We start from the raw sequence: 26,003 nt of genomic DNA, 5'->3' as shown, positions 1-26,003 counted from the left end.
GAACAGATACATAGTGATATCCTGGTAGGAAGAAAGGATTTGACTTAAAACAAGGTACTTGTGTGTTGGATCCACGAATTTCCACTGAAGATCGGGGAACAGTCTACTAAGATTCCTCGACAATAAAACTCGACATAACCCCGAGATATTTCACGACTTCATAACTTCACATCTTCCAATTTACCTCTATAAATCCTAAAATGCACGCTATTGCGCTTTTAGGCCTTTTGGCCGTACCGGCCACTTCGAAGGCCTTGAAATACGCCGTCCCTGTGAGCCTTAAAGCCACTGGCTGCACGTTCCCGGCCAACTATACCGTCTCCAACTTCACTATCTACACGGATAGAACAGACAGTGGTAAAAATAGTACTTCGTTTCTTTTCGATGATCCGAGTACTGGGATCAATACCAGCTGCAGTCGAAATTCAACCTCGAAGCTTATTGGCTCTAACCGATGGCCCTGCGATGACTCGAACGTTGCATTTATTTACCAGACAACTGGTATCGCAGGACTAACCTTGATTGAAGCGGCATGTCCTGGAAAGTATGTATATTGTTTATATATTGACTCGCTACCCAACGCGATGTCAATGTTAAGATAGGTAGCTAACGACGCATAGTGTTCCTCAATTCGAAGCCTCTGGTCTCATTAGGCCAGACCTGGCTTGCACAAATTCGACATCGGGAACAACCTGTGTGGCTAAGCAATCTCCGATTGTAGGAGATTTCGACAGTCTCGAACCCGCACCGCCGCCTTCTCGCTGAGGGTTGGTAAAATACGATAGTTAGGAAAAAATGGCGAGTTGATATTGCCTAGGAGACATAATTATCATACAAGCTCTTCATGAGATTGGAATAGATGACTATCCACAAGGAAGATGGGTGAGATGTTGGGTTTGTTTAATCGGACATTCCTATATCAGATGGTGTCAGAGCTAGATAAAAAGCCACTTCATCAATAGTTATTATTAATTGCTTAATTGAGGCTCAATCAAGATTCTCACTACTTGTGTAGCTTAATGCTTAATTACTTAGCATGCGAATACACATTATGTGTGTTAGAGCAGAACAGGAATAGCGGAAGCCCAATCTAGTAACCTAACCGCTGTGGCCCCCATTTGGCACATACCCACTTTGTGGGACATTTCCCACCAAAACACTACCTTTTCAACCTTGAATAATATTATATATATTAATGACATTTACTTGAGGTTAATATTACCTGGTAGATAATTGATTTATATTTATAACTATATATATAATATTAAAATTAAAGTAATAATTATGATAAAATTGGTATTTTAATGTATTATATAAAATATTATATATAAATTAAATATAAAAAAATGTTATAATTATTTATTTAAAAACGTTTTATATTTAAAATTATTATTATTAAAAAGTTAATATTATTAATTTTAAATTATAAACAAAGTTTTATAATTGTAATTAAATTAAATGGTTTAATATATAAATTAAAAGTTTTGTTTATATAAATATAATATAATTTAATATAAAACTATTTTAAAATTTTAATATTTTAATAATAAAAAATATAATATTTATAAAATATATATATTATATATAAAAAAATATAAACATTTTATTACATTTTTTAAATTTAAAATATAAAACGTTATTATTATAATATTTTAATATTTTATATTATTAAAAATATTTAATTTTATATTTAATTTATATGTAAAATTATATATTTTTATATTAAATAATATTTATAATAATTATATTATAATAAAATTTTTTAATTTTATTAAAAATATATGTTTAATAATGCGGTTTTATAAAATATTAAATGAATTTAGTTTTAAATTTATATCATTAATATATATGATGTTATTTAAGGTTGAAAAGGTAGTAGTTTTGGTGTAAACTTGTGCCATAAAATGGGTATGTGCCAAATGGGATCGTTAGCGGTTAGGTTATTTTAGTGTGTTAAGATTAAAATTCGAGGAACGGGCTTCGCTTGCATTTGCCTCCTTTTTTTCGTTGGCGCTACAAGCGCCACGAAACCCTTGGTCCGTGTGTTTATATTTATGGGTCGTGGGGGAGGCGTTTTTTAAACTTTAATCTTAGCTAGTTTTGTACAATGTAAAACAAACCGGCACACGTTTAAATTTTTAATAAAATTTTTAATAAAAATATATTAACAACAATATAATAAGTAATAATAACGTTTAAAATATTTTCTATTTTAATTATTTAAGGTTAATTTTTTATTTTTATTATTTTCCCATTTTTTTTATATGTTTATACGATATTACGTTATAATATTATAAGTTTTAACATTTAAATAATTTTAAAACGTTATACTTATAAACTTACATTTATAACCACATATAACCATTTATAACCACGTTTAAAATACCTTTTATTTTTTAATCTAAAATTATTTATTTAATTATTTAAATTTTTTAACTTTTTTTATATATTTATATAATATTACGTTATAATATTATAAGTTTTAACGTTTAAAAATATATAATAACTTTAAATTGCTATATTTATACGTTTATACCCACGCGTTTATATTTACAACCACGTTTAAAATACTTTTTATTTTAATTATTTAAAATTAATTTTTTATTTTTGTTATTTTTTTGTTTTTTTTATATGTTTATAAAACATTACGTTATAATATTATAAGCTTTAACATTTATTACGGCTATTATGTTACAACCGGTGTTACGATTAATATTATAACTAATTTCAATTTAAAACGTATACGTTTTATTTAATAATTTATTTAAATAATTAAATTAATATTTATTTTTTATATAATAACTTTACTTAACTATTTAAAATTAATATTTTTAATTAATTTAATTATTATATGGCCGTTTAAATAAAAAATATTTAAAATCACCTTAAATTAAAGATTTAAAAATGTTTTAAAGGGGTGTACCGAGGTGTAATTAGTTGGAAAAAGATGTAGCTGGGGGAGGTACTTCCCCCCGAACCATTTTCAAATTTCTAGTCTAAGGTCACTGAGATAACGGTTAGGTAGGTATTACCTAAGTTCTGTACCAGCAATTCCCCAGAACGGTATAGGTACCCCGCGTTACCAACTACCAATACCTTATACATGTACATACAATATACTATTAGCAGTAGCTTCCTATTGGCCATAGCAGTCACCCTCGTCATTTCTTGACTTGCTAAGAGCCGTGTATGTATGGGCAGGTGAACCCCAACAATAGCCAGATCGTCAAAGAAGCCAAGGGATAAACCTCGTCTCATCTGTTAACGTTGTCAACATCAATTAGTTATCCCCTTTTAACTATAACTTTAAAATATCATATGAACTCCATAGCCTAGACCCTACTAGAAGTAGCATTGGCGCGATGCTTAATGCACCAACACAACGTCAATCGGGGCGTTTTAAAGTTTCATCATTTTCATCATTTATATAATACCTAATACCTAATAGCCGACTCGTCCATCTCCTTATTCAATCTTCTCCATCGTAGGCTACGAGCCTGTCTTCCCTGGGACATGGCTATCCTCGATATTGATATCTTAAGCAGAAACCCTCGACACTACGCACCCGAAATCGCCACCAAATTTGCCCTATAGTACGATGTTGATTTTTTTGTGGTTATCGTACTTAACAGCCACCATCGTGGCAGGGTCCCCTCTAGCGGACCAGTACCCTCTTCGAGAACAGAACGATGTTGCGACCACTGATCACATCTCGAACGGCCTCTTCGCATCCCTCGAGCGTCTCTCCCGCCTAGTTGATATAACTTACTGCGTCGGCACCACTGGTATCACGCCGCCTTTTTCCTGTGCATCTCGATGCAAAGAATTCCCAACCCTAGATCTTGTTACGACATGGAACACTGGAGTTTTGATGAGCGATAGCTGTGGCTATATCGCTATAGATCATGGGACGTCGCCAAGCGGGACTGGTAACAGAAGCCAAGGGGCAATCGTTGTCGCATTTCGTGGTACCTATAGTATAACGAATACCGTTATAGACCTAAGCACGATTCCCCAGGAATATGTTCCATACCCATCGCCAGATCAAGGAGGATCTGAACCGCCTAAAGAATCAAAACATACTTGCAAGAATTGCACAGTTCACATGGGTTTCTTGGCATCGTGGAGGATAGCCCGGACTGTTGTTCTGCCAGCACTTGAACCATTACACGAACAACATCCTAACTACCCGATTTACCTTGTCGGCCATAGCTTAGGTGGCGCCGTCGCAGCGCTTGCAGCATTGGAACTCAAAGTCGTTTCTGGTTGGGATAACATTGTTGTGACAACTTTTGGCGAGCCGCGGGTTGGAAACGATGGATTCGTCAAATACCTTGATTCGGTTTTCGATCTTGTCGGTATAGGAAAGCAATACGAGGCACAAACATATCGACGGGTAACACACGTGGACGACCCCGTACCGTTGCTTCCACTTTCGGAGTGGGGATATAGATCTCACGCCGGCGAACTTTTTATTACCAAATCGAATTTACCTCCCGAGCCTTCGGATATTCAGCCGTGTATAGGGGATGAAGACTCCAGGTGCATCGCTGGCTCAGTTGGGGAGCCGCTTAGGACGGTTGGCCAAGCCCTAATTAAGGAACGAGAACATGATGCTATTATGTGGACTAGTGGACTCTGGGATATTCCTAGCCGGTTTAAATTGTGGCAATTGTTCTTTGCGCATCGAGACTACTTCTGGAGATTGGGTTTGTGTGTTCCCGGGGGGGATCCTATTGATTGGGGCAGGGACAAATATCCTAATTTCACTACTAGTGATGAGCTATGAGTCACAGATGGGTAACACGCTTTATTTAATCCGAGATGAGTATCGGGTTTATTTCTAGCGTCTAATCTGTTACGGTGATTGAACAAAAGGAGTCAAAATTGATAATGCGATCAGGAAAAAGAATATTAACTAAATTACTTGTGTAGTATGAAATAATGTTTAATACACGTATTGACACATTTAAAGCTAGTGTATATGAACGTCACTATTCAATATAGTCAAACGTTATAATTAGAAATCGTCAAACTTATTTTGTACACTATTGAGAAATTTAAGGGACCAAATCCTTAACTTAAAGCGACTTTTTTTTATTTTTTTAACTAGAAGTTGTTGGGTTACCAAGTACGACAATGATTACAATCTACGGGCCAGGGGCTATACATATGTATGCATACATACAATCAGACCTAGAAAGATGTTCACATGTAATACCTATTATGAGGCTACGGAGTACGGTGAGCAAACCCGATGGAGTGGGTTCAGAGGTCATGATGTCTTGGCGATAGTACGGTGAAGTCTGCAAGATGGAGTGTTGACGGCTCGTGACAGGACTATTTCGACTGACCGCGCTTAATCGCGTGGGATTGATTTCTTGTGGGAGAGGAGGGACTCGTGACTGGAAGAAAAGGGTGCCAACTCAGCCGGCACCACTAGCCTTAGGAAAGTGATGACAACGCATGGGACCGACGGACCACACGATGATAAGACCCTGCCGTTGGGGGGGCAGAGTAGTGGGGTTTCTGGATTCTAGAGGAGTGCATTGGTACCTGTGTCTGCCTGTATGATACCTTTAGGACAGAATATACTCACCTAGGACATCTCATACGAATAATATAATATAATCACGAGCTGTAAAGAGAACGGGGATACCTATAAACAATAACTATGTATAACCAGGTATTTATGGTTTGGGGGTGGCTTTGCTGCTGACTGATTGTGAAATTCAACATTTCCGTTCTCGTTTCTCGCTGCCGACTCGCGCAAGAACGCTGCAGTGGACATGCGAGTCAGCGTCTGGATCATTGGTAGGATCTCATGCGATTGTTTGGCTGATATCTTGGTGAAGGATGAGATAAATTTGTCGCGTCTCTCCCTCTCTCCGCCTTTTAATAAATAATTTCCATAGGTCATTGAAGATCTAAGTCAAAACTCGACGGATATTCCTTCATGTTTCTTGAGCACCTTTTTAGTGGACTGTCGACCAGTTGTTTCATTCTAAGGTTGAGGCGGACGATAGTGGGGAAAGGCAGGCTGCCTACGAAGTCCATATCGTGTAATCTGAATTGGGAGAGCAAAAAATAGAGTTAAGGGTTCTGCTAACGTCGATACTAATTTACAATAATATAAGTTAGCGGATTGGTTCCCTGATATTTTCCAAGGTTTTATGATTAGGTATTCGCGGTCTTGATTATTTTTGTTTTTGTTTATTGATTGATTGATTGATTGATTTGTTGTTAACGTCCACTATTGCGTATAATGTATTTACATATGTCAAGTACTAAATACTTAAGTACTAATATACTTTGATAAGGCGTAAGATATCGAGAGAAGATTCCAGGCCGAAGACGGCAATGAGGGGCAAGCAAGCCCTGGAAAAGATGGAAAGGTGTATGGTAGCACAACCTTACTTTACTGGACCAGACGCTAGAAGAGAGTGGAACGTACCTAATGTATCAATGTACTCTTTCCTTTCCGCACAAGCCAGGTGCCAAAGTTGGAGTCTCAGGCGCAATTTTGGACCTGGCAGCCCTGGCCGCATTTACTGATTTCTCCTCCCGCACCTTAAACCTCGTCGATTTTCAACACCCTTCAACTTTGACGTACCTGTAAACAATCCCGTCTCTCCCTGTTCACCAACTTTCTCAATCCTACATCCAAACAGTTCATCCCCAATTTCCATACCTACATCACCCTTTTCTATCGCCTCTAGGCCCAGAATCCTCTTCTCAAACCGCCCAAGATGACTACTGAGGTAAGTTTTCGATACTCCGACTCCCCTTTCCACTCCCAAGACTGCCTTGTTTCGGGCGACACTACTATTCGCCTCCGCCGCTCCCGCGCACCGCTGCGTAGCCTTTCGTTATATCCTTACTCTAGCATTCTATGGATGGTGATCATGCTAACATTGCTTTCTACCTTGTAGCGTGAAAGGTTCGTACCGCATACCCCCGCCGTATCTAGTCCATGCTTGATGCCGCCTTTTTTTATGTACCGAGGGGGGGGAACGCAAATCCACTAACTAGCATTTTGTAACAGCAAGACTTTCCTAGCCCGCCTCTGCGAGCAGGCCGAGCGTTATGATGAGATGGTTACCTACATGAAGGAGGTTGCTAAGCTTGGTGGAGAGCTCTCTGTTGACGAGCGCAACCTTTTGTCTGTTGCCTACAAGAATGTGGTCGGTACCCGACGTGCCTCTTGGAGAATCATCTCGTCGATCGAGCAGAAGGAAGAGTCCAAGGGCTCTGACAAGCACGTTTCTACTATTCGCGACTACCGAAACAAGATCGAGACCGAGCTCGAGAAGGTCTGCCAAGATGTTTTGGACGTCCTGGATGAGAGTTTGATCCCCAACGCTGCCACCGGCGAGTCCAAGGTCTTTTATCACAAGATGTTAGTTGCCATTTTGCATCGCGGTGTAGTCTGATAATGATGATATACTAATGTTTGGATTGCCCCACATAGGAAGGGTGATTATCACCGCTACTTGGCCGAGTTCGCGTCTGGCGAGAAGCGAAAGGTCGCCGCCACAGCCGCCCACGAGGCCTACAAGGTTAGTCGATATCATAAATATACATTACATAAGTGTTCTAATCTCACATTTCTCCTTTATAGAGCGCCACCGATGTCGCACAGACTGAGCTTACCCCGACGCATCCTATCCGTCTCGGTCTTGCCCTCAACTTCTCCGTATTCTACTATGAGATCCTCAACTCGCCCGACCGAGCTTGCCATCTCGCCAAGCAGGCCTTTGACGATGCCATCGCCGAGCTTGATTCGCTGTCTGAGGAATCTTACCGCGATAGCACTCTCATCATGCAGTTGCTCCGTGATAACCTAACCCTATGGACCTCATCAGAGAGCGCTGAGGGCGAAGGTGCCGCCGCCACAGAGGCTGCTAAGGAGGACAAGCCTGCCGAGGAAGCTGAGAAGCCCAAGGAGGATGCCCCCGCTCCTACCGAATCTTAGACTACCTTTCGCGGATAACATCCTTGCCTCAACTGAACATGCATATCCTGTAATACTTTCTGAAGGGCCAGGGTTCTGTTGATACCCATACTGGCAAACGATTTGTAACATCGGTTGGGGAGGACGATAAAGGTGTCTGTTTTGGACGCGGAAGTGAAATTTGAACAGAGTGTCGGCTTTCACTCGAGGATACGTCAGTAAAAGGCTGCTTTTAAAGTAGGCCTTCTGCTTGACAATACGATAACATTTTCCACAACTATGGCTGTATTTCAACTACCTCTACCTGTATAGGGGCGGCGAGGGCTCGTTGGTGGTCGTGTGGACGGTTTCATACACGTTTCCCCTGTTTGTTTTTTGTGGTTTTTTGAGATGAGATATCTCACGTTTTCCTTTGATCCAGCACCCATTGCAACATCCCCTAGAGTCGACCTTGTACGCCGGTCCTTTACGTATCGCGGGAAGATTAGGTAGTTTACGGGTCCGCTTTCGGGTGGAATTGCAAAATGATCCATGCCTTGAGATTCACCAGCCGAAGAGAGAGAAAGCTTTAGCTTAGCTTTTCGACGGTTCGGCTCGAACAGACTGCGATACTTAATTAGGCTGGACTTCTGCTTTGATGCGTGTGTTTACTGCATTCGTCAATCGACCCCCCGATCCGCATCTACGCAATGCGTATGCCCCGATATCAGAAATTAAAAAAGCAAAACTTAACCCTGACTTATAGGCTTTCCCATGCTTAGATCTGACGTGCTCGTAATACCCTTAATGATCCTTTTTATCCTAGTCGGTACGTGAAGCTATAGTACAATCCTAGTAACGAGGTGTCTTGTTTAAGCTATTAAAATATTCATGATGGTAACTAATAACAGCCCGTGGAGGTTATTGTCTTTGATAAGGTATTCGTATTTCTATTCTGTCACAATAACACTTCCCTCGATTACTTCACTTCGCCTGTTATATAGACGTTGACTTACAGTATAACTATAGACTTATATAATAGTCTTAACACCTATATAAGTCATCCTACCTACTGTAGTAACATTAACTGTAAATGCACATATGTATATATAGGTATATACCTTAGGTACATAAGGTACATAAGGCCATTTACTTCAAGTACATGAGGCGTACAGGTATTGGCTTATCTCACGTGAATTGTAAAAAGGTAGTCTCAGCCTCATAGGTACACGGGACCCCCACCCGAGACTGACCCTCTTTTTTCATAAGAAGATAGGAAGATAAGTGGAAGATAGTATCCTCTCCCCACAATAGAATTTAACCAATTTAATCCATCAATTCGCAGGGCTGATCCTAGAAAAAGCCAAGACCAAACGTCACAGGGCCAGCTTTCATCAGTAACTTTCAAAGCGCCTCAAGCATGTGGATGCCGTCTCCGTGCATTTTTCGTTCAACTACTTGACTCTCAAATTTATCCAGGTAGCATGTGCTATTTTTCAAAACAGCTGCTGTCATCTTCTTGCTATCCTGCTGTCCTGCTAGTTCAGCATGGATCAGTATCCATCCGTAACCCGAACTCTCACTGCAGCCCCGTCGGCTGAGAAGTCTAGCCAGCTGCTCATCCGCGAATATCCTCATCGAGCTATCGCCATTAGGACGCCGACTCATGCCTTGATATTCCGATATAGCCCTAGCACGAGCGAGGCAATCGCCAATGGCTCGCTTGCATCTGTCTCGTCAGCACGACCCCGGGCTGCCGGGGACGGCCCCGTGTCTAAATGCATGGTCGAATTCACCCCCGTCTCTAAGCAGCTACTTAGCGACTTCAGACCTCTCACTCCTCGGCCCATATACGGAACCCTAGGCCTCATATCTATAAACCAGGATGTATTCCTATGTGTAATCACGCAAGCGTTACGCGTGGCGACGGTGCGTCCTGGGGAGACGGTCGAGAAGATTGCGAGTGTCGACTTCTTCTGCCTTAATAGCTCCGAGTACGATAATATTGTATCCCTAAATACGTACGAGGACGAGATATCCGAGTCCATGTCGCCGTATGGCCAGAACCTCGGTCGGAGGGAAGGCGAAATAGAATACCCATATCAGGAACTGCAGAAGCTGTTAAGCAATGGCAGTTTTTACTACAGTACAGACTTTGATCTGACCAATAGGCTTCAGGATAGGCCCATAGACTCGGACACGTTTGATATTGACAATTTTGATGATTCCTTCTTATGGAACTATTTCATGATTAGTCCTCTAGTTCAGTTTAGATCTCGGCTCCTAGCGCACGAGCGTGAGGCCCTCGATGCTTCTAGGATTTTAACATCCGCTATACGAGGATTCTGTTTAACTATGACTATCCCCCAAAGCGCAGCGCCTTTACGGGATGGCAGATCCGGCCTTCCTTCCTTTCTCACTGTTATTTCCCGCCTATCATGTAAACGAGCTGGCACTCGCTTCAACAGTCGAGGTATCGACGATGACGGGCACGTAGCCAACTTCGTGGAAACGGAAACTATTTATTGGAGCCCATCTGGCGTTCTCTTTTCGTATGCACAAGTCCGTGGCTCGGTACCAGTGTTCTGGGAGCAGACTCCGGGGCTCATTCCTGGTCAGCAAAAGATAACCGTCACCCGTTCAGCTGACGGGACGCAACCAGCCTTCGATAAACATTTTGAAGATCTGGAACAGTCTTATGGTGCTGTACATATCGTTAATCTGCTCAGCGCAACGAAGCCGGGCGAAGCCGAGCTGACACATCTATTTCACTATGGCTTAGAGCATTGTTCACTTAGCCATGCTGGTGAAAAGCAGTCTGCTGACCATGCTCTGCTGCGAGAGACCGACTACGATTTTCACATGGAAACTAAAGCTGCAGGATACGAAGCTGCTCGGGAAATCCGCCGATATATTGAACATTCAGCTGACGGATTCGCGTATTATCTTGCTGAGCTCACGGATGATATGGCTGATACGAATGAACCGTCGGGCCATCAAAGAATGGTGGTTGTGCTTCAACAGGAAGGAGTCTTCCGGACAAATTGCCTAGACTGTTTAGACAGGACTAATCTAATACAGACGTTAATCTCACAAATGGCTGTTGAAGCCTTCTTAAATCATCGTGGGGAATATGCTGCGTCGGATTTCTGGATGCGACATTCTACTCTCTGGGCTGACAACGGCGATGCTCTCTCCAGGATATATGCCGGAACGGGAGCTCTCAAGTCTTCCTTCACAAGACATGGCAAGATGTCTATAGCTGGTGCATTTGCGGATGTCCGGAAAAGCGCAACGAGGCTCTATATTAACAACTTTGCCGATAAAGCAAGGCAGAATACGATTGATATGCTTTTGGGACGGCTAGTTGGTCAGACTCCTGTTCATCTCTTCGACCCTATCAGCGACTTTATATCTGGTGAACTCGGTAAGCGTAGTGCCGAATATTCATCGACGGAAAATATTACGATGTGAGTCCTAAGACGTCCTAGCTATATGCCAATTTAACAAGACTAACTTTCTATAGGTGGGTTGGGACATTTAATCTAAACGGCCGTACTAATGGTATTGACGAGGATTTGTCCCCATGGCTTTGCCCTCAGGAACTCGGTTCAGTGCAGCCTGAGATAATGGCCGTCGGATTTCAAGAGATCGTTGAGTTGAGCGCGCAACAAATCATGAATAGCGATCCTCGTAGAAAGCAGCTATGGGAGCGAGCTATCAAAAGGACGCTAAACAACCGTGCCAAACGGTTAGGAGGCGAAAGGTATGTCCTACTTCGTAGTGGACAACTAGTTGGTGCCGCCTTGTGCATCTTCGTAAAAGCATCATCACTTCCTAAAATAAAGAACGTTGAAGGAAGTGTCAAGAAAACTGGCATGTCTGGCATAGCAGGAAATAAAGGCGCGGTTGCCATTAGGATGGAATATGCGAATACTCAACTATGTTTCGTGACAGCTCATCTTGCTGCCGGGTTCGCCAATTATGACGAGAGAAATAAAGATTACGCTACTATTCATCATGGACTACGATTTCAAAGAAACAGGGGTATTGACGATCATGGTAAGTGGATTGGTGCCTATGCATAGTACTCTATCTCTTACTGATTTATCTGCAGATACTGTCGTCTGGCTTGGTGATTTTAATTACCGTATTGGACTATCGCATGAAAAGGTCATGGATTTGATTCAAAAAAATGATCTGGAGAAGCTCTATGAAAATGACCAGGTACGATTATAAGACAACATCAAACGAATAGATGGTTGCTAATATGTTCCAGTTGAACCTCCAAATGGTTGCCGGCCTTTCTTTTCCATATTACTCGGAGGCTAGGATTACCTTCATGCCAACTTATAAATTCGATGTTGATACTGACAGATATGATACCTCGTAAGTCCTTGTGGTATACGTTCTATGAGTAAGGCTAATATTAAGACAGCGAAAAAGCTCGTATCCCGGCGTGGACGGATCGCATCTTACGCAAAGGCACGAATATAAGACAACTATCATATAACTGTGCCCCCTTGCGTTTCTCGGATCATCGCCCGGTATTTGCTACGTTCCAATGCACAGTGAACATCATAAACGAGGCGCTTAGAGAGCAGATCAGCCAGGAGCTGTATGAGCGTCGCAAAGCTGAAGTCGGCCACACGGCGTCGAGTTTAATCAGTGAGGACTCCGAAGATGATGAAGATTTAATTGGATACGATCCTATCGAGCCAGGTTTGCCTCCGGCGAGCTCAGACCGACAGAGATGGTGGCTCGAAAACGGCAAAAGGGCGCAGTCTACAGTTGGCCCACCTAAGCCTAATAACGGGAACCGCGATAATTCAACTATGATGTTAAATCCTAACCGTCCCTCAAACCCATTTTCTCAAACCGAGGAACCTGATTGGGTTGCGATCCCCAGATCTAATTCAAGACTCTCGTCGTTTTCTAGTATCTCTAGCTCACCATATGAGCATATTAACCACTCTACCCTTCTATCATCATCCGCCGCATCCAACTCCTCGCCTAGAAAGCTACCCCCGCCGTTTGATCCAGCAACATTACCCGTCAAATTCGGCCAGGTCAGCTTGCTTGACGAGCAAACACCCATACAGAGGAACGAGGCTCCACCGCCGCCTCCGCCTAGAAGGCAGACCTCCACGGGAATTATGCAACCTTCTCAGACGCTCACCCCGTTGGGCGTGCAATCAGTATCGCGAGAAGCGAAGCCTAGTGGCTTGCAACAGCCATTACAGGCAGTACCATCATCCTCATCTCAGACATCGAATAAGTCTAAAGCACCCCCACCTATAGCAAGGAAACCAGTTCATCTCATGTCTACTTCGCCAACGACTAGTTCAGCAGTATCCGAAAGTGGTAGCTTTAGTTCGCTCGTAGACCAGCAAACACCTAAACCATCCATCCCACGTAAAACTTCTAACGCTGTTTCCAATCTGACTTCTAAACTTGAAGCTAGTAGATCGGGGGCCTTAACGGGCGGAATGCACAAGACAATGACTATGCCACTTCATCTGGAAAGAATTTCTTCTGACGAATATCCTGTTGGGGCATCAACTCGAGTGTCTCTACCTGGATTGGGAAACATAGAACGCAAGCCAAACTTGCCGGCTCGCCCGCAACCACAACTACAACATATACAACCGCCCCGGCCAGAGGCGAGAAAATCTACCGTCGACCTCCTAGGCGGTGACGACGGGGTCGATGTGAACGGGTGGGAGACGTTGAAACCGAACTAGTTATTTTATGTCGCATTTAGACGGGTATTGGGTTGTCAAAATTTTAGTACAGCATGGTGTTTACGGCGTTAGAGTATTAAAGTGTTAATGTTAGACGAGTATATACGGGTTTCAATTGCGAGACTAGACAAAAGTTTTGCTTTACTTGTAAGACGGGTTGATAGTATTGTGATATTGTTGATGTGCTAAATATAATGTGTGGTGAGTGAGTATGAGAACATGTTGCTATGCAGTTGTTTAGATTTGCATATGTTATTGGCATAAGTGTATATAAGTGTATCCCCTCAACTGACATAAAATAATTATTAAGGGAGGTGTACACCGAGTAAACCCCGTTGAATTATACGTCATGCTAAGATAAGATAAAGCTTTAGGTTAAGGATGCCGCGTCCGAGTCACGCGTTACATCGACAACTTTCGGGTTGCTTGGAACAACCGTTGAAGCTTCAATGGATTACCCAATCATACTTATTTTATGACATAAGTGGGAGAAACATTTGCGGTCTGGGTTTTATCATGCCGAACGATCAAACCCAATGTATTACCATAATATACCGTGATACGGATACCCCAAGGTCTCACGAACAGGTATCCAGAAGCTCGAGAGCAAGTCCGGAGCATTTCTAAGGATATATCGGTTTCGAATTGTCCGGCTCTTCAAAAACAATCATTGATAAAGACAAGATGTCGGGCACGCACAAAAAGTTACCGGAGAGAAAAGTACGGATGATCGAAGTCTGGAGAACCGAAATCAAGTCGAATCAGAATTATTGCGCGTGCTCTAGACTCGACTTAGGTTCATCTAAAGGCCCAAATGAAGTATCAGGATCTACATCGACTACTGCTATAGGAATAGACAGTAGACCAGAATCAGCACATCAATCTAACCCTACCTCGTCTGAGCCTCCTGTCACCTTTTCGCCAATAAACATTACAGAGCCAGGACTTTCGGGCAAACCAACATGTCCTGTTTGTCAGTTGCTGATAGATAAAGACATATCGTTAAAGAAGCTTAGGAAGCATAAGGATACGGGTCTCGTACGCAAGGGAAGTCCACGGTCCTCAGCCAGCTTGCCTAAGATGGACCAGGTTATATTGTCCCATGAGCATGAACCCGCCAATATATTCAAGAAAACGAGCGCCGTCAAAGCACAAATCTTAAACCCATTTATAAGACTTAAACGTCTAGGACTAAAGACCGTAGCCACCTCGAAAAAATTGAAGGTTAAGGGGATGCGCGGTCTAAGGTCTCTTAAAGCAAAGATGTCCGCGCCGCCAGGCGACTACGTTGGCGTTCGAGATAACCGACCACGCGCCACGGAAATCTACGCTCAGTACAGGCCGGATGCCTCGTCCGCGGGGTCAGTTGAGACCCTGGCGGGATTGAGTGATGATGAACGTAGAAGGCCTGGGCTAACTATTGATGAATCTGCAGCTCGTCTCCGGAGAGCTTCTCGCCTGCTAGACCGCGCAAATGTCCATATTGCGAACGAGAACACTAATAATTCGCCGAAATTTTAGGTCGATCGAACATTATACGAAAGGGTTAGAGGTATCATGGAAAAGAGTAGATTCGATGTTTTAAGGATACCAAGCGTTCTTCTTCAAAGCGCTGGTTTCTTGGGTTATAATATTCATAATAGCATTAGCCACCCCTGTGTAAGTGAGCGGTAGAGGTGGTGCAGGAGATGGCCGGAGTTAGGATACGGATACAGCGGCATTTGGATTTAAGAATAGGAATACCCATTAGTGTTATGAATCGGATTCTGGTTTATCAGAATGGGATAGGAGTATATGTAGATTACTCCAGCTGTTGATGTATAGTCGACTATCCATGTATCTACTATATCGTATACGAAAGACCCTCCATTGACTGACTTCAAGCTCTAATTATAATTCACTCTGTCTAGACAGAAATATATATAAAGCTATTTGGTTGGATGATAAATAAGGTAGAGAATAAAATAGGTAGAACAATGCAGGCCTCAGATTTAACAATTGAGATCATTTCCATTATGGATATCCCTCTTCCTATCATATGATTTATTAGAGTATCATCACCGGCCTGCTTGTTGCTTGAAAGTTTCCTAGTAGAATGCTAGGAGAGATGAAGGAAATATACCTACGAACAAGACCGATGTTTGAAGTCTTGAGATAGTTATTGAACCTCTTATTCTGGTAAAGAATATCACACTTGTGATTGTTATGCAAACGTTTCTTACATATACCGGGTCACTGATACTATCGAAGAGCAGAGCTTATGATATTAGATCCCCCATTGATGGTGATTGCGTGGAGGTTGGCCTTGAAAATAGAATCGTATATTAGAAGAGAGAAGGAAATGCTAGGTAGTGTCGAATAAATTTTCTGCAGTATTTTATTTTAGCGCTAGAGCCAAGTAGTACAGGTACGTACCCACACTGTTTAGAAAGAGATAACTAGCATTTAGGTTAACCATGGAATTTCTGGTACATAAGATCAAGGATCAATGCTTGTTACACATAGAAAAAGACAGGTAGTTACCTAACTAGGTCATTGTTAGGTACTAACCTTACCTTGTTTGAGAAAGAAACACACACAAACGTATTGTTTCTACCAAGAGTCATCTATGGCAAGTGCAAGTTACATAGTAAGAAACGTACAAAGCAACAGACAGGTATGAAAAAATAAAGACCCACACACATTCCCTGTTAATGCAGTTAGTTGAATGTAAACGCACGGACCACATGCAAGATATCCCATGCTCCCAGCCTCATTTAGCTGCATGTGCTTTTCCTTCCTACATACCTTAGTTAGTACTATTTGAACTTTCTCTTGCGATCATCATTGTTCGTCGATCTCGACAACCTCATTGTCATCCAAACTCATTCCCCCGTCGCGTCTTTCAAATCTGGGGATCATGAAACTTCAGAACTACATTATTCCTTCATTGTAATTATCTTATTAAAATCATCGCGATTTCAATTCGATCCACGTCTTTTCATTCCTAGCCTCGCGTAAATTCATACATACCTCTACTTACCTTTCATCACCTTCACCGCGTTGCTAAACTAGTCGCATACTATTTTTATACAAAGATGGCCGATTTTAATCAGTTCGGCTCTTCTGACGAGGAGAATGCCGAGATAAAAAAGCTGGCACTCGAGGTCGTAAGTAACCGAGTTTTCCCACCCATTTCGACCTTACTACATTCCAATGGCTCTTTTTGACGTACTAACTATAAGATAGGAAGCTGATACCGATAACTTTGAGTCTTGGGAGAAGCTCATACGCGCTTGCGAGGCCCAAGAAGGGGGACTTAACCGAAACTCCAGTCCCCAGGCGCTTGCTGCGCTTCGCGATGTCTACGATCGATTCCTCCTCAAGTTCCCTCTTCTTTTCGGGTACTGGAAGAAGTACGCCGACCTCGAGTTTAACATATCTGGCCCAGAATCCGCTGAGATGGTAATAAACTTCCCTTTCTGATAAGTCGGTAGTTACTGTAAGCTAACTTGTGTTAGATCTATGAACGAGGATGTGCTAGTATAACAAATTGTGTTGATCTATGGGCTTCCTATTGTTCCTTTAAGATGGAGACCACTCACACCCCCCATTTGGTCAGAGAGTAAGTAAAACCGGATGTTTCCTACCCCATAACATTTACCACCAACAGAGCAAAAGCTACATAGCGACCCCTAACACTATCGGAGCGTTTAATACACGACTGCTTAGTCGTTGACGGTGAGAGATGCCAACAGAATCCATGACATGTTGGATACTTTCTCACAGATTCTGCCAGGCCGTGGTTCCCTACAATGTCATTGGTTTGACCTTGAACATCCTCGTCGCACTCTACACCCTGCGCCTCAAAACGGATTGATTTGGAATCGGAATAGTTGCTTGCACAAATCCCTCCTCTTCTGTATTTGCCCTCCTACCCACCCTCATTCCCCAACCCCCTTCATCGTTCTCGTCTTTGCTAACCTTTACCTCTAGGCTCTTCGAGCGAGCCGCTACTTCTGTCGGCCTTGACTTTCTAGCACATCCCTTCTGGGATAAGTATATTGAGTATGAAGAGAGACAGGAAGCGCAGGATAAGATCTTTGCCATCTTACAGCGAGTTATCCATATCCCGATGCACCAGTATGCTCGATATTACGAGCGCTTCCGCCAACTCGCCCACAGCCGGCCTATTAAGGAGTTAGTACCACCCGAGACGCTCGCGCGTTTTCGAGCAGAGGTGGAGGCTGAGGGCGCTGCGTATGGTGTGATGCCGCGGGCTGAACTAGAAGTCGAGCGAGACGTCCGTGCTAAGATCGATGCCATGTTCTACGAAGTCTTCCAGAAAACTCAAGATGAGACGAATAAGCGATGGACGTACGAATCGGAAATCAAACGGCCGTATTTCCACGTCACTGAGCTAGAGAACCCGCAGCTAGCTAATTGGCGGAAGTATCTCGACTTCGAAGAGAGCGAGGGCGATTTTGCTAGGACGACATTCCTCTACGAGCGTTGTATCGTCACATGTGCCCTGTACGACGAGTTCTGGCTGCGTTATGCCAGGTGGATGTCGGCGCAACCTGGGAAAGAGGAAGAAGTTCGCCATATCTATATGAGAGCTGCTACACTCTTTGTGCCTATTAGTCGGCCAGGCATTCGTCTGCAGTTCGCTTACTTTGAGGAGTCTTGCGGTCGCACCGGCGTCGCCCGAGATATCCACGAAGCCGTATTGATGCAGCTACCCGACTGCGTGGAGGCTATCGTGTCTTGGGCTAACCTTGAGAGACGACAAAATGGACTCGATGCAGCCATCCAGGTCTACAAGGCCCAAATCGATGCTCCACACGTTAACATTTTCACAAAGGCCGTTCTCGTTACTCGATGGGCTTACTTGTTATGGAAGATTAAGGGATCCGTCGACGAAGCAAGAACCGTTTTCCTGAAGAACGTCCAGTGGTATGCTGATAGCCGCCATTTCTGGGAGCAGTGGCTTGAATTCGAACTGGAACAGCCCACAAACGCAGAGATCGAATCTCAACATGCCGAGCGTGTTAAGCACATCTTTGACGAGTTGTTGGCAAAGAGCCGGATATCATCAACAGCTAAGAAGGACTTGTTCCTGGTCTATCTTGCCTATCTCCAAGAGAGAGGTGGTGCGGAAGCGATGAAACAATTCCTCACTATCGACCGTGAGATCTACGGGTATGTGGTTTCTCTTTAGTTGTGTCTACGTTGAAATACTAACATTGCGTAAAGTCCTACTTCATTGTCAGTACTCGATAGGCCTGCAATTAAGGAGAACGGCGTCGCAAGAGCCCCTCTAGACGATGCCACCAAAGCAAAGGCTGAGAGTAGATACCCTGCCTATTACGAGTACTATATGGAACCCGAGGCCAACGCGCAAGGAACTGCACCTTTCCAGTAAGGTCGAGCGCAAACTCAGCTTCGACTCCTCGAGAGTCAATATTCAATATCCTGACCTCGGTGAGTAATAATGCTCGGGAAGTAGGAGGAGGCAATGGATTTGTATCATATTTGAGTTCCACTTGTGTTAAGGGCTTATTTATAATAGGGGCATATGAAGTCTCGGGCGGATTGGGATGATAGGCAAAGGAGAAGTCTGGTGTGTATAACGGCCAGAAATATTCACTCGAGGAGCTTACTGCACTCGGAAGTTACCAGGCAATAGTTCGTACGCGTGTTTTTACGATTGATAAAGAAATGAGAATTAATCCACCAGTTGTTTCAATTGCTAAATACCTATAGGCACCTAACCTAGATATTGTAAATGATTATGTTATATTTGTTTTCTATTACCTAACTAGTGTTTAAAAGAATAGTTGATGATACTGCTTGAGTCAGATTTGATAAATTGAGTCATTCGTGAGAATTTGATATCTGATGACGAGCTGGCAATTTTCGCAGCTCTTGCGGAAAGACGAGTCGGTTTCTGCCGAAACCATAAGCCGGTAATCGGAGATAAGGCTTTAATAAGCTACTTGGTACCTCCTACCATGCTCGGACAAGCTCGGGGAGCTGGGATGTTTCTATTCTTTTTTTTTTTTCCTTTCCTACTATGTTAGGTACATACTATAGGTAGTGGGACCTCGGGTGCGGCGCCGTGCGGGCAGAGCGGACTACACGTACCTAACCTACTCCGCGCCAGTGATACCTACCTATACATATCCCCAGGGGCCCAAGGGGTGCTATGGTGCTATGCTACATAGGTTAAGCTGCTTTAGCCGGGTGGGCGGGGAGGGTTTTGCGGTAGCGTGTATGGGAAGGCTTGACGGGTTCCTGACAAATACGAAATATCTAGTTAGTTAGTTAGTTACCTGTTAGTTAACCAAAACTTTCTAAGTAAGGTAATGTTAGCAGTTTGGTTTAATTCGGGGAGAATGGAGAGAATGGATGGAAGAATGGATGGAATTTTTGGTTGTGATGGTTCGATTATCGACCTTGGTACTTAAATCCAATTGAATATATGCAATACACGTGGGGGCACATGTTTCTATGTAATGTTGAATATCTTTTTTTTTTTTAGGTTGATATGAGGTAGGTAGGTAGTTTTTTTAGGTACGGCCTGAGAGAGAATGTTACATGCGCACGCGCAGGTTGCATGCATGCGTGGCCCCGTGAATCTAGGCGTTCTATTCGCTACGTCCTTGTTGGCATCAGATGTTGCCATCGGTTGCTCTTTCTCATCAACAAAAATTCCTCCGCGGGTAAGAATTTTAGTACCACCTATGCTGTGTAGGCCATGGCAAGCGCGAAAAGGAAAAGAAGGAGAGAAATAGATAGGTACCCGTTTAGGGGCCCACTCTAGTAGAAGCCGACAGAAAATGATGCTAGGGGGGTTGCCACCCAATAGGACGGCTTAGATTCTTCCTTACTAAACATTTTGGCTGCTTTTCCCAACGACGGAGACTTGCCGTCCTCGGATTTCTTTTCCTGTAAGCCTTTAACAATAGAATTGGCCTCTTCCCTCACCGTCCCTCTTTCATCGTTATACATCGTTATATATTAGGTCTCTCTTGCTTTTTTTTTTTCGTTTAATTTCCTTTGCCCCGGTTGAACCCAATTGCATTCCTCTGCTGTGCACTAGGAAAGACAAAAGTAAGATATCCATCATATCACCCCGCCAATATCGGATATTTCGGTGTGTTTCTAACCCACGACGTTGTAGATGTCGGCCGCAACTGTGTCCCGCCAGATGGCCCGCGCGGCCCTGCGTACCTCGGCCAGAAACACATTTGCCACGTCTTCTCGGCAAGCATTCCGACAACACGGCCGACGATTCTACTCGTCGGAGCCTCCTAAGGCATCTAGCTCGTCCAGCCTGATCTACCTGGCAGGTGCCGCCGTTGCGGGTGCTGCCGGCTACTACTTCTACACCTCAAACAACTCGGGTAGCGTCAAGGTGTTCTCAGCCACCAAGGACGACTACCAGAAGGTGTACAACGAGATTGCTAACCGCCTCGAGGAGAATGATGAGTACGACGATGGCAGCTATGGCCCCGTCCTCGTTCGTCTCGCATGGCACGCCAGCGGTACCTACGATAAGGAGACGGGTACCGGTGGTAGCAACGGTGCTACTATGCGATTCGCCCCTGAGGGTGACCACGGCGCGAACGCCGGCTTGAAGAACGCTCGGGACTTCCTTGAGCCTGTGAAGGGTATGTTATTTTTTCTATCCGTCAAGATTGAGACCGCAGGCTAACACCCAGTTTATAGCCAAGTTCCCCTGGATCACCTACTCCGATCTCTGGATCATTGGTGGTATTGCTGCCATCCAGGAGATGCAAGGTCCCGCCATCCCGTTCCGACCCGGCCGTCAGGACCGAGATGCCGCAGCCTGCACTCCCGACGGACGTCTTCCTGACGCTGCCAAGGGAACCCCTCATCTCCGTGACATCTTCTACCGCATGGGTTTCAACGACCAAGAGATCGTTGCCCTTGCCGGTGCTCACGCTCTCGGTCGTTGCCATACCGACCGAAGTGGATTCGACGGACCGTGGACCTTCTCTCCCACCGTCCTGACCAACGACTATTTCCGCCTACTCATAGAGGAGAAGTGGCAGCTGCGCAAGTGGGACGGCCCCAAGCAGTACGAGGATGTCAAGACCAAGTCGCTCATGATGCTGCCGGCAGACTATGCCCTTATTCAGGACAAGGCAACGAAGCCTTGGGTAGAGAAGTACGCCAAGGACAACGACCTCTTCTTCAAGGACTTCGCTGGCGCCGTTACTAGACTCTTCGAGCTGGGTGTGCCTTTCAAGCAGGATACCGAGAAGATCACCTTCAAGCCTGTTAATGCTTAAATTTAATGAGATACCATCTGATAGAGTTAGAGGGAGCGTATTAGAAAAGATGTAGAGGAAGACATGGTTAGAGTTAGATCTAGACCGAGAACTAGACCTAGAAGCGATATCGCTTCGTGACTGTCGACGGGAGAACTGACAAGAGTTGTTGGAGTGGGAGACCTGCCCCCGAGCAGGGCTTGATTGAACTGTATACCGTTTCTGTTAGCCTAGTCATCTATTCGATCTTGTTCAAGCAAAGCTTAAGAGCTGTATATATCAATGAAGTGTTCCCTCCCATTCGTATATCCATTTCATGTGTTACATATGATGTGTAGTGCTTGTTTGCTTACCGGGGTAAAGTTAGAGGAAAAAGAATCCGGGGATGATTGAAATAGAGATGTTTTAATAGGTTGAGTCGTAGCAAACGTAATGGAGATCCTTTTATTCCCCACTGCCATGCAGTTACTATGATGTGTTAGGTACTATTGTATGTACCTACGTACTATGCCTTAGTTATCCGCGATTTCTACGTTCAAAGTTCAATTTTAGCTTCATTTTTAATTCTACACTTAACCATCACATCCTTGGAACCCGCCAATCGGTGAAGCGTGGTAATACCTAGTAGATAGGGTTGTATATATATCTTTACCCGGCCTTTTCCTCCTTTTCTTTTCTTTCTTCGTGTCCAGTCTTTCCCAATGGCAACGGCGCGCATCCCGGCCCTGCGCAACCTCATCGGCCGGCGGCAACCCTTCCGCCTGCCGGGCCAGCAGCGCCGCTGGGCCCAGGTCCACGATGTACGCTTCGTAGCTACCACCCAGGCCGCCCGCAGCGTCACCGAGAAATACCGCGACAAGCTCGACCGCAAGGCCCGCGAGGAAGGCCTACGTGACATCGGCGAGCTAAAAGAAGCGTATAAAGACCGCATCCAGGAGCTTAAGAAGAAAGATAGCGCCTCGATTCCCGGGCTCGATGCGCTGCTTGCGGATGAGCCGGCGCCGGTGCAGACGACACAGGTTGGGGATGGGATTGCACAGAAACCACCACCCCCGCCCCCGCCGCCGCAATCACAAGTCCCACCCGTTGGCACGGGAAGCACAAACGCCGCTGTAAAACCCCTCTCCGAAATCCTCGACCTGCCGAAAGCCCGCGCGCTTCCCGAGAAGGAACTCGGCGCAATATGGCGGCTCCGCCACGCCTCGTCGCCGAACTCCCTCTGCGCGGTCATCCCCACGGCCACCTACGCGACCCTAGAGGCGACGGCGCGCCGCCACCCTTCCTTCGTGCTCCCGGTGCCCCGGGGCGCAGACGTCGGGGCGGAGATCCACTTCCTGCAGTGGGTGTTCGACGGGCCGTCGCGGACGGCCACCGTGCTGTTCACGCAGCTGGCCGAGTACAAGGCGCGCGGGGAGTGGGCGCAGCCGCACACGAGCGTGACGCATTACGTCGACGACGGGCTGGCGGGGGTGCTGATGGTGGGGAGCGTGGTGGATGGGCGGGGGGCTAGCGTCCAGGATGCGAAGTGGCTTGTTATGCTCATGCAGAGGTTCTACGGCGGGGAGGGGACTGGGGGGGAGAGGGACGATGGGAAGAGGCGGTTGTTGGAGGAGTTTGGACGGGGGGATGGTAAGTTTAGCGTTGAGAGGCTGTTGGAGGAGAGTGAGAAGTTGGGTTGAGGGGAGGAGGTGCTAGATGATGGGTTATGAAGGATTAATAAGTTCGAGTCGAGATAGACTTAAGCTTGGGGTATAAGACGGGAGAAGTCGTGAAGAGCATTTGAAGAATATATCGGATGGGAGGGACTGTTACGAAATAATATGCTACACGATGTGACGGATTACACCAGACATACGGGGACGGCATGTACTTGAAAAAGACTAGTTTAGACGACAGATAACGCTGCTCACGGATAGACAAAGGGAAAGGGGGCCTGTAGCTGGCTCAGCTTGTACAATTATCTGTATAAATGCTATATACACGGGTATTCCGGAATCTAGATGGGAAGATTTCCACGCCTGGCTTTGCATGCTGCTCTCGTCTTGACATATTTCTAGCTACTATACCACTACGGCAGCTTCTTCCCCCTTATCATAACTTCGGCCCCTCAGCCCTCTGGTCCTCCTTCCTAGCCTCCTCCTTCAACACCCGCCGCAGCAGCTTACCGCTAGCGTTCTTCGGCACCTCGTCGACGAACCGCACGCCGCCGCGCAGCCTCTTATGCTGCGCGACGCGCCCTTCGACCCAAACGATAAGCTCCGCGGCCTTGGCCTCGTCGCGCGGGACGTTAGGACGGAGAACGACGTACGCGCGTGGGACCTCGGTCTCGCGCACCTTGTCGTGTGCCGGCACGACGCAGGCGTCGGCTACTTCGTCGTGGCCGAGGAGTACGGACTCGAGCTCCGCGGGGGCGACTTGGAAACCCTCTGGAGGAGGGGGGCGTTAGTAGGGCTGAGGCTGTATATAACAAGGGAGGCAAGGGGGGGAGGCAGGGAAATAGGCAGATAGATAGATTAGGTACTTACTATACTTGATCAACTCCTTCAACCGATCCGTAATATAGAAATTCCCCTTCTTGTCGACGTAGCCGATATCGCCCGTCTTGAAGAAGCCGTCATCGCTAAACGTGTCCTTGTGCAGCTCCGGGCGGTTCCAGTAGCCGGGGAAGACATTGGGGCCGCGGAACCAGAGCTCGCCCTCGCCCTCGCCGGGGCCCTTTTCGACGCGGGTCTCCACGTCGACGATCTTGGCCTCGACGTTGGGCAGCAGTTTGCCGCAGGACCCGTTGAACCGCTTCCAGTCGGCGATGTGCCCCTTGGTGAGCGTGGGCGCCGTCTCGGATAACCCGTAGCCCTGCATCACGGGGATGCTGAGGCGCGCCCATACCTGCTCGACTAGCTCGCGGCCGAGCGGCGCTGCGCCCGAGTTCATCCATTTTATGCTCGACAGGTCGTATTTCGAGACGGACGGGTGCTTGGCTAGGGCGAGCACGACGGGGGGTGGGATGGCTGCGAAGGTCACGCCGAAGTCTTGGATTGCTTGGCAGAATTTGTCGAGGTCGAATTTAGGCAGGACGACGACTTGGAGGCCCATGAATATGCTTTGTAGGGCTATGCATGTGAGGCCCTTTTAATGTGTGAGTGTCGATCTAGAGTATTTGTATATATATCACTTACGTATACGTGGAAGAAAGGCAGCACTGCGATCTGCTTATCGCCCTTCCCGTCGATTCCTCCCGCGTGGTAAATCCCGTTGAAAATATCACAATGCCTTAGCTGCAAAAGGTTGGAGGCGATGTTGTAATGCGTGAGCATGACTCCCTTCGGCAACCCTGTCGTCCCGGAGCTGTACACGAGGAACGCGGTGTCCTTCTTGGGATCGATGCGCGGCCGCAGCGATAATCCCAGCAGTCCCGAGCTTCCCCGTATCTCGGAGAAGTGCTTGAACTTGCCCGTCGGGTCCCTCGCGTCGCCGAGCAGGATGATGCGGTCCTCAGATAGCCCGATGGTCTTGGCGGCCTCGAGCACAGTCGGCAGCATGGGAACTTGCGTCACGATGCCCGCGACCCCCGAGTCTTTCATCTGGTACGCGAGCTCCTTCGCCGTGTACGTCGGATTGGCAGTCGAGCAAGCGCCGCCGGCCCAGTGCACGCCGAAGAACACGGCCGGGTAGTCTACGCTATTCGGCGAGAAGAATCCCAGCACGTCGCCCTTCTTGAACCCCCATTGCGACTTGAGTCCCTTGCCGAACTCGAGAGCCGTGCTACGGGCTTGCGCCCATGTATAAGAGCGTCTTGTATCGGGGTCGATGTATATTTCTATTGGCCAGTGTTAGATATCTCTCTCCTTCTCATATAGATGTCTTACATATAAGTGAATTGGTAACGAGTGTAGATAACTAGTCTTACAAACGTGGAAGGTTTGTTTTAACTTACCCTTGTCTTCCGGGAACGCCCTATCCTTCCTCTCGAACACGAGCTGCCATAGGTCGACCTCTGGGATCTGTAACGGCGGGTGAAAGGACTTGATAACCACCATGATGACGACG

The 26,003-nt window shown here is 45.6% G+C and overlaps 8 protein-coding genes across 8 annotated transcripts; 7 read left to right on the top strand and 1 right to left on the bottom strand.

The window, feature by feature from the left end:
- Window positions 1–200: 200 nt before the first annotated feature.
- GL218_06683 (uncharacterized protein) lies at window positions 201–765 on the top strand (the record flags this gene model as incomplete). The annotated part of the gene is made up of 2 exons (XM_033583408.1): window positions 201–544; window positions 621–765. 2 exons carry the CDS (start codon window positions 201–203, stop codon window positions 763–765), a joined length of 489 nt encoding a protein of 162 aa, XP_033433730.1.
- Window positions 766–3,598: 2,833 nt separating this feature from the next.
- Window positions 3,599–4,789, top strand: GL218_06682 (Mono- and diacylglycerol lipase; the record flags this gene model as incomplete). The annotated part of the gene is made up of 1 exon (XM_033583407.1): window positions 3,599–4,789. The coding sequence occupies one exon, from the start codon at window positions 3,599–3,601 to the stop codon at window positions 4,787–4,789; it is 1,191 nt and encodes a 396-aa protein (XP_033433739.1).
- A 1,960-nt stretch (window positions 4,790–6,749) lies between these two features.
- Window positions 6,750–7,975, top strand: GL218_06681 (14-3-3 protein like protein; the record flags this gene model as incomplete). The annotated part of the gene is made up of 5 exons (XM_033583406.1): window positions 6,750–6,761; window positions 6,933–6,940; window positions 7,046–7,399; window positions 7,472–7,559; window positions 7,622–7,975. The coding sequence occupies 5 exons, from the start codon at window positions 6,750–6,752 to the stop codon at window positions 7,973–7,975; spliced, it is 816 nt and encodes a 271-aa protein (XP_033433738.1).
- Window positions 7,976–9,481: 1,506 nt separating this feature from the next.
- GL218_06680 (Inositol-1,4,5-trisphosphate 5-phosphatase 1) lies at window positions 9,482–13,677 on the top strand (the record flags this gene model as incomplete). The annotated part of the gene is made up of 5 exons (XM_033583405.1): window positions 9,482–11,403; window positions 11,460–11,995; window positions 12,051–12,160; window positions 12,213–12,322; window positions 12,372–13,677. The coding sequence occupies 5 exons, from the start codon at window positions 9,482–9,484 to the stop codon at window positions 13,675–13,677; spliced, it is 3,984 nt and encodes a 1,327-aa protein (XP_033433737.1).
- Window positions 13,678–16,754: 3,077 nt separating this feature from the next.
- On the top strand, window positions 16,755–19,081 carry GL218_06679 (Pre-mRNA-processing factor 39; the record flags this gene model as incomplete). The annotated part of the gene is made up of 5 exons (XM_033583404.1): window positions 16,755–16,826; window positions 16,906–17,121; window positions 17,178–17,281; window positions 17,653–18,858; window positions 18,913–19,081. 5 exons carry the CDS (start codon window positions 16,755–16,757, stop codon window positions 19,079–19,081), a joined length of 1,767 nt encoding a protein of 588 aa, XP_033433515.1.
- Window positions 19,082–20,842: 1,761 nt separating this feature from the next.
- On the top strand, window positions 20,843–21,977 carry GL218_06678 (Cytochrome c peroxidase, mitochondrial; the record flags this gene model as incomplete). Its single annotated transcript, XM_033583403.1, has 2 exons — window positions 20,843–21,332; window positions 21,391–21,977. The coding sequence occupies 2 exons, from the start codon at window positions 20,843–20,845 to the stop codon at window positions 21,975–21,977; spliced, it is 1,077 nt and encodes a 358-aa protein (XP_033433516.1).
- A 680-nt stretch (window positions 21,978–22,657) lies between these two features.
- On the top strand, window positions 22,658–23,635 carry GL218_06677 (Protein ATP11, mitochondrial; the record flags this gene model as incomplete). Its single annotated transcript, XM_033583402.1, has 1 exon — window positions 22,658–23,635. The coding sequence occupies one exon, from the start codon at window positions 22,658–22,660 to the stop codon at window positions 23,633–23,635; it is 978 nt and encodes a 325-aa protein (XP_033433513.1).
- Window positions 23,636–24,047: 412 nt separating this feature from the next.
- GL218_06676 (putative 4-coumarate-CoA ligase 1) lies at window positions 24,048–25,993 on the bottom strand (the record flags this gene model as incomplete). Its single annotated transcript, XM_033583401.1, has 4 exons — window positions 24,048–24,382; window positions 24,482–25,082; window positions 25,133–25,773; window positions 25,891–25,993. The coding sequence occupies 4 exons, from the start codon at window positions 25,991–25,993 to the stop codon at window positions 24,048–24,050; spliced, it is 1,680 nt and encodes a 559-aa protein (XP_033433514.1).
- Window positions 25,994–26,003: the final 10 nt, after the last annotated feature.

Source organism: Daldinia childiae (genome assembly GCF_008694065.1).
Source record: "Daldinia childiae strain JS-1345 chromosome Unknown Scaffold7, whole genome shotgun sequence".
Classification (NCBI taxonomy): domain Eukaryota; kingdom Fungi; phylum Ascomycota; class Sordariomycetes; order Xylariales; family Hypoxylaceae; genus Daldinia; species Daldinia childiae.
The sequence above is the reverse complement of the archived record's forward strand: the minus strand, read 5'-3'. Positions and strand labels throughout refer to the sequence as shown.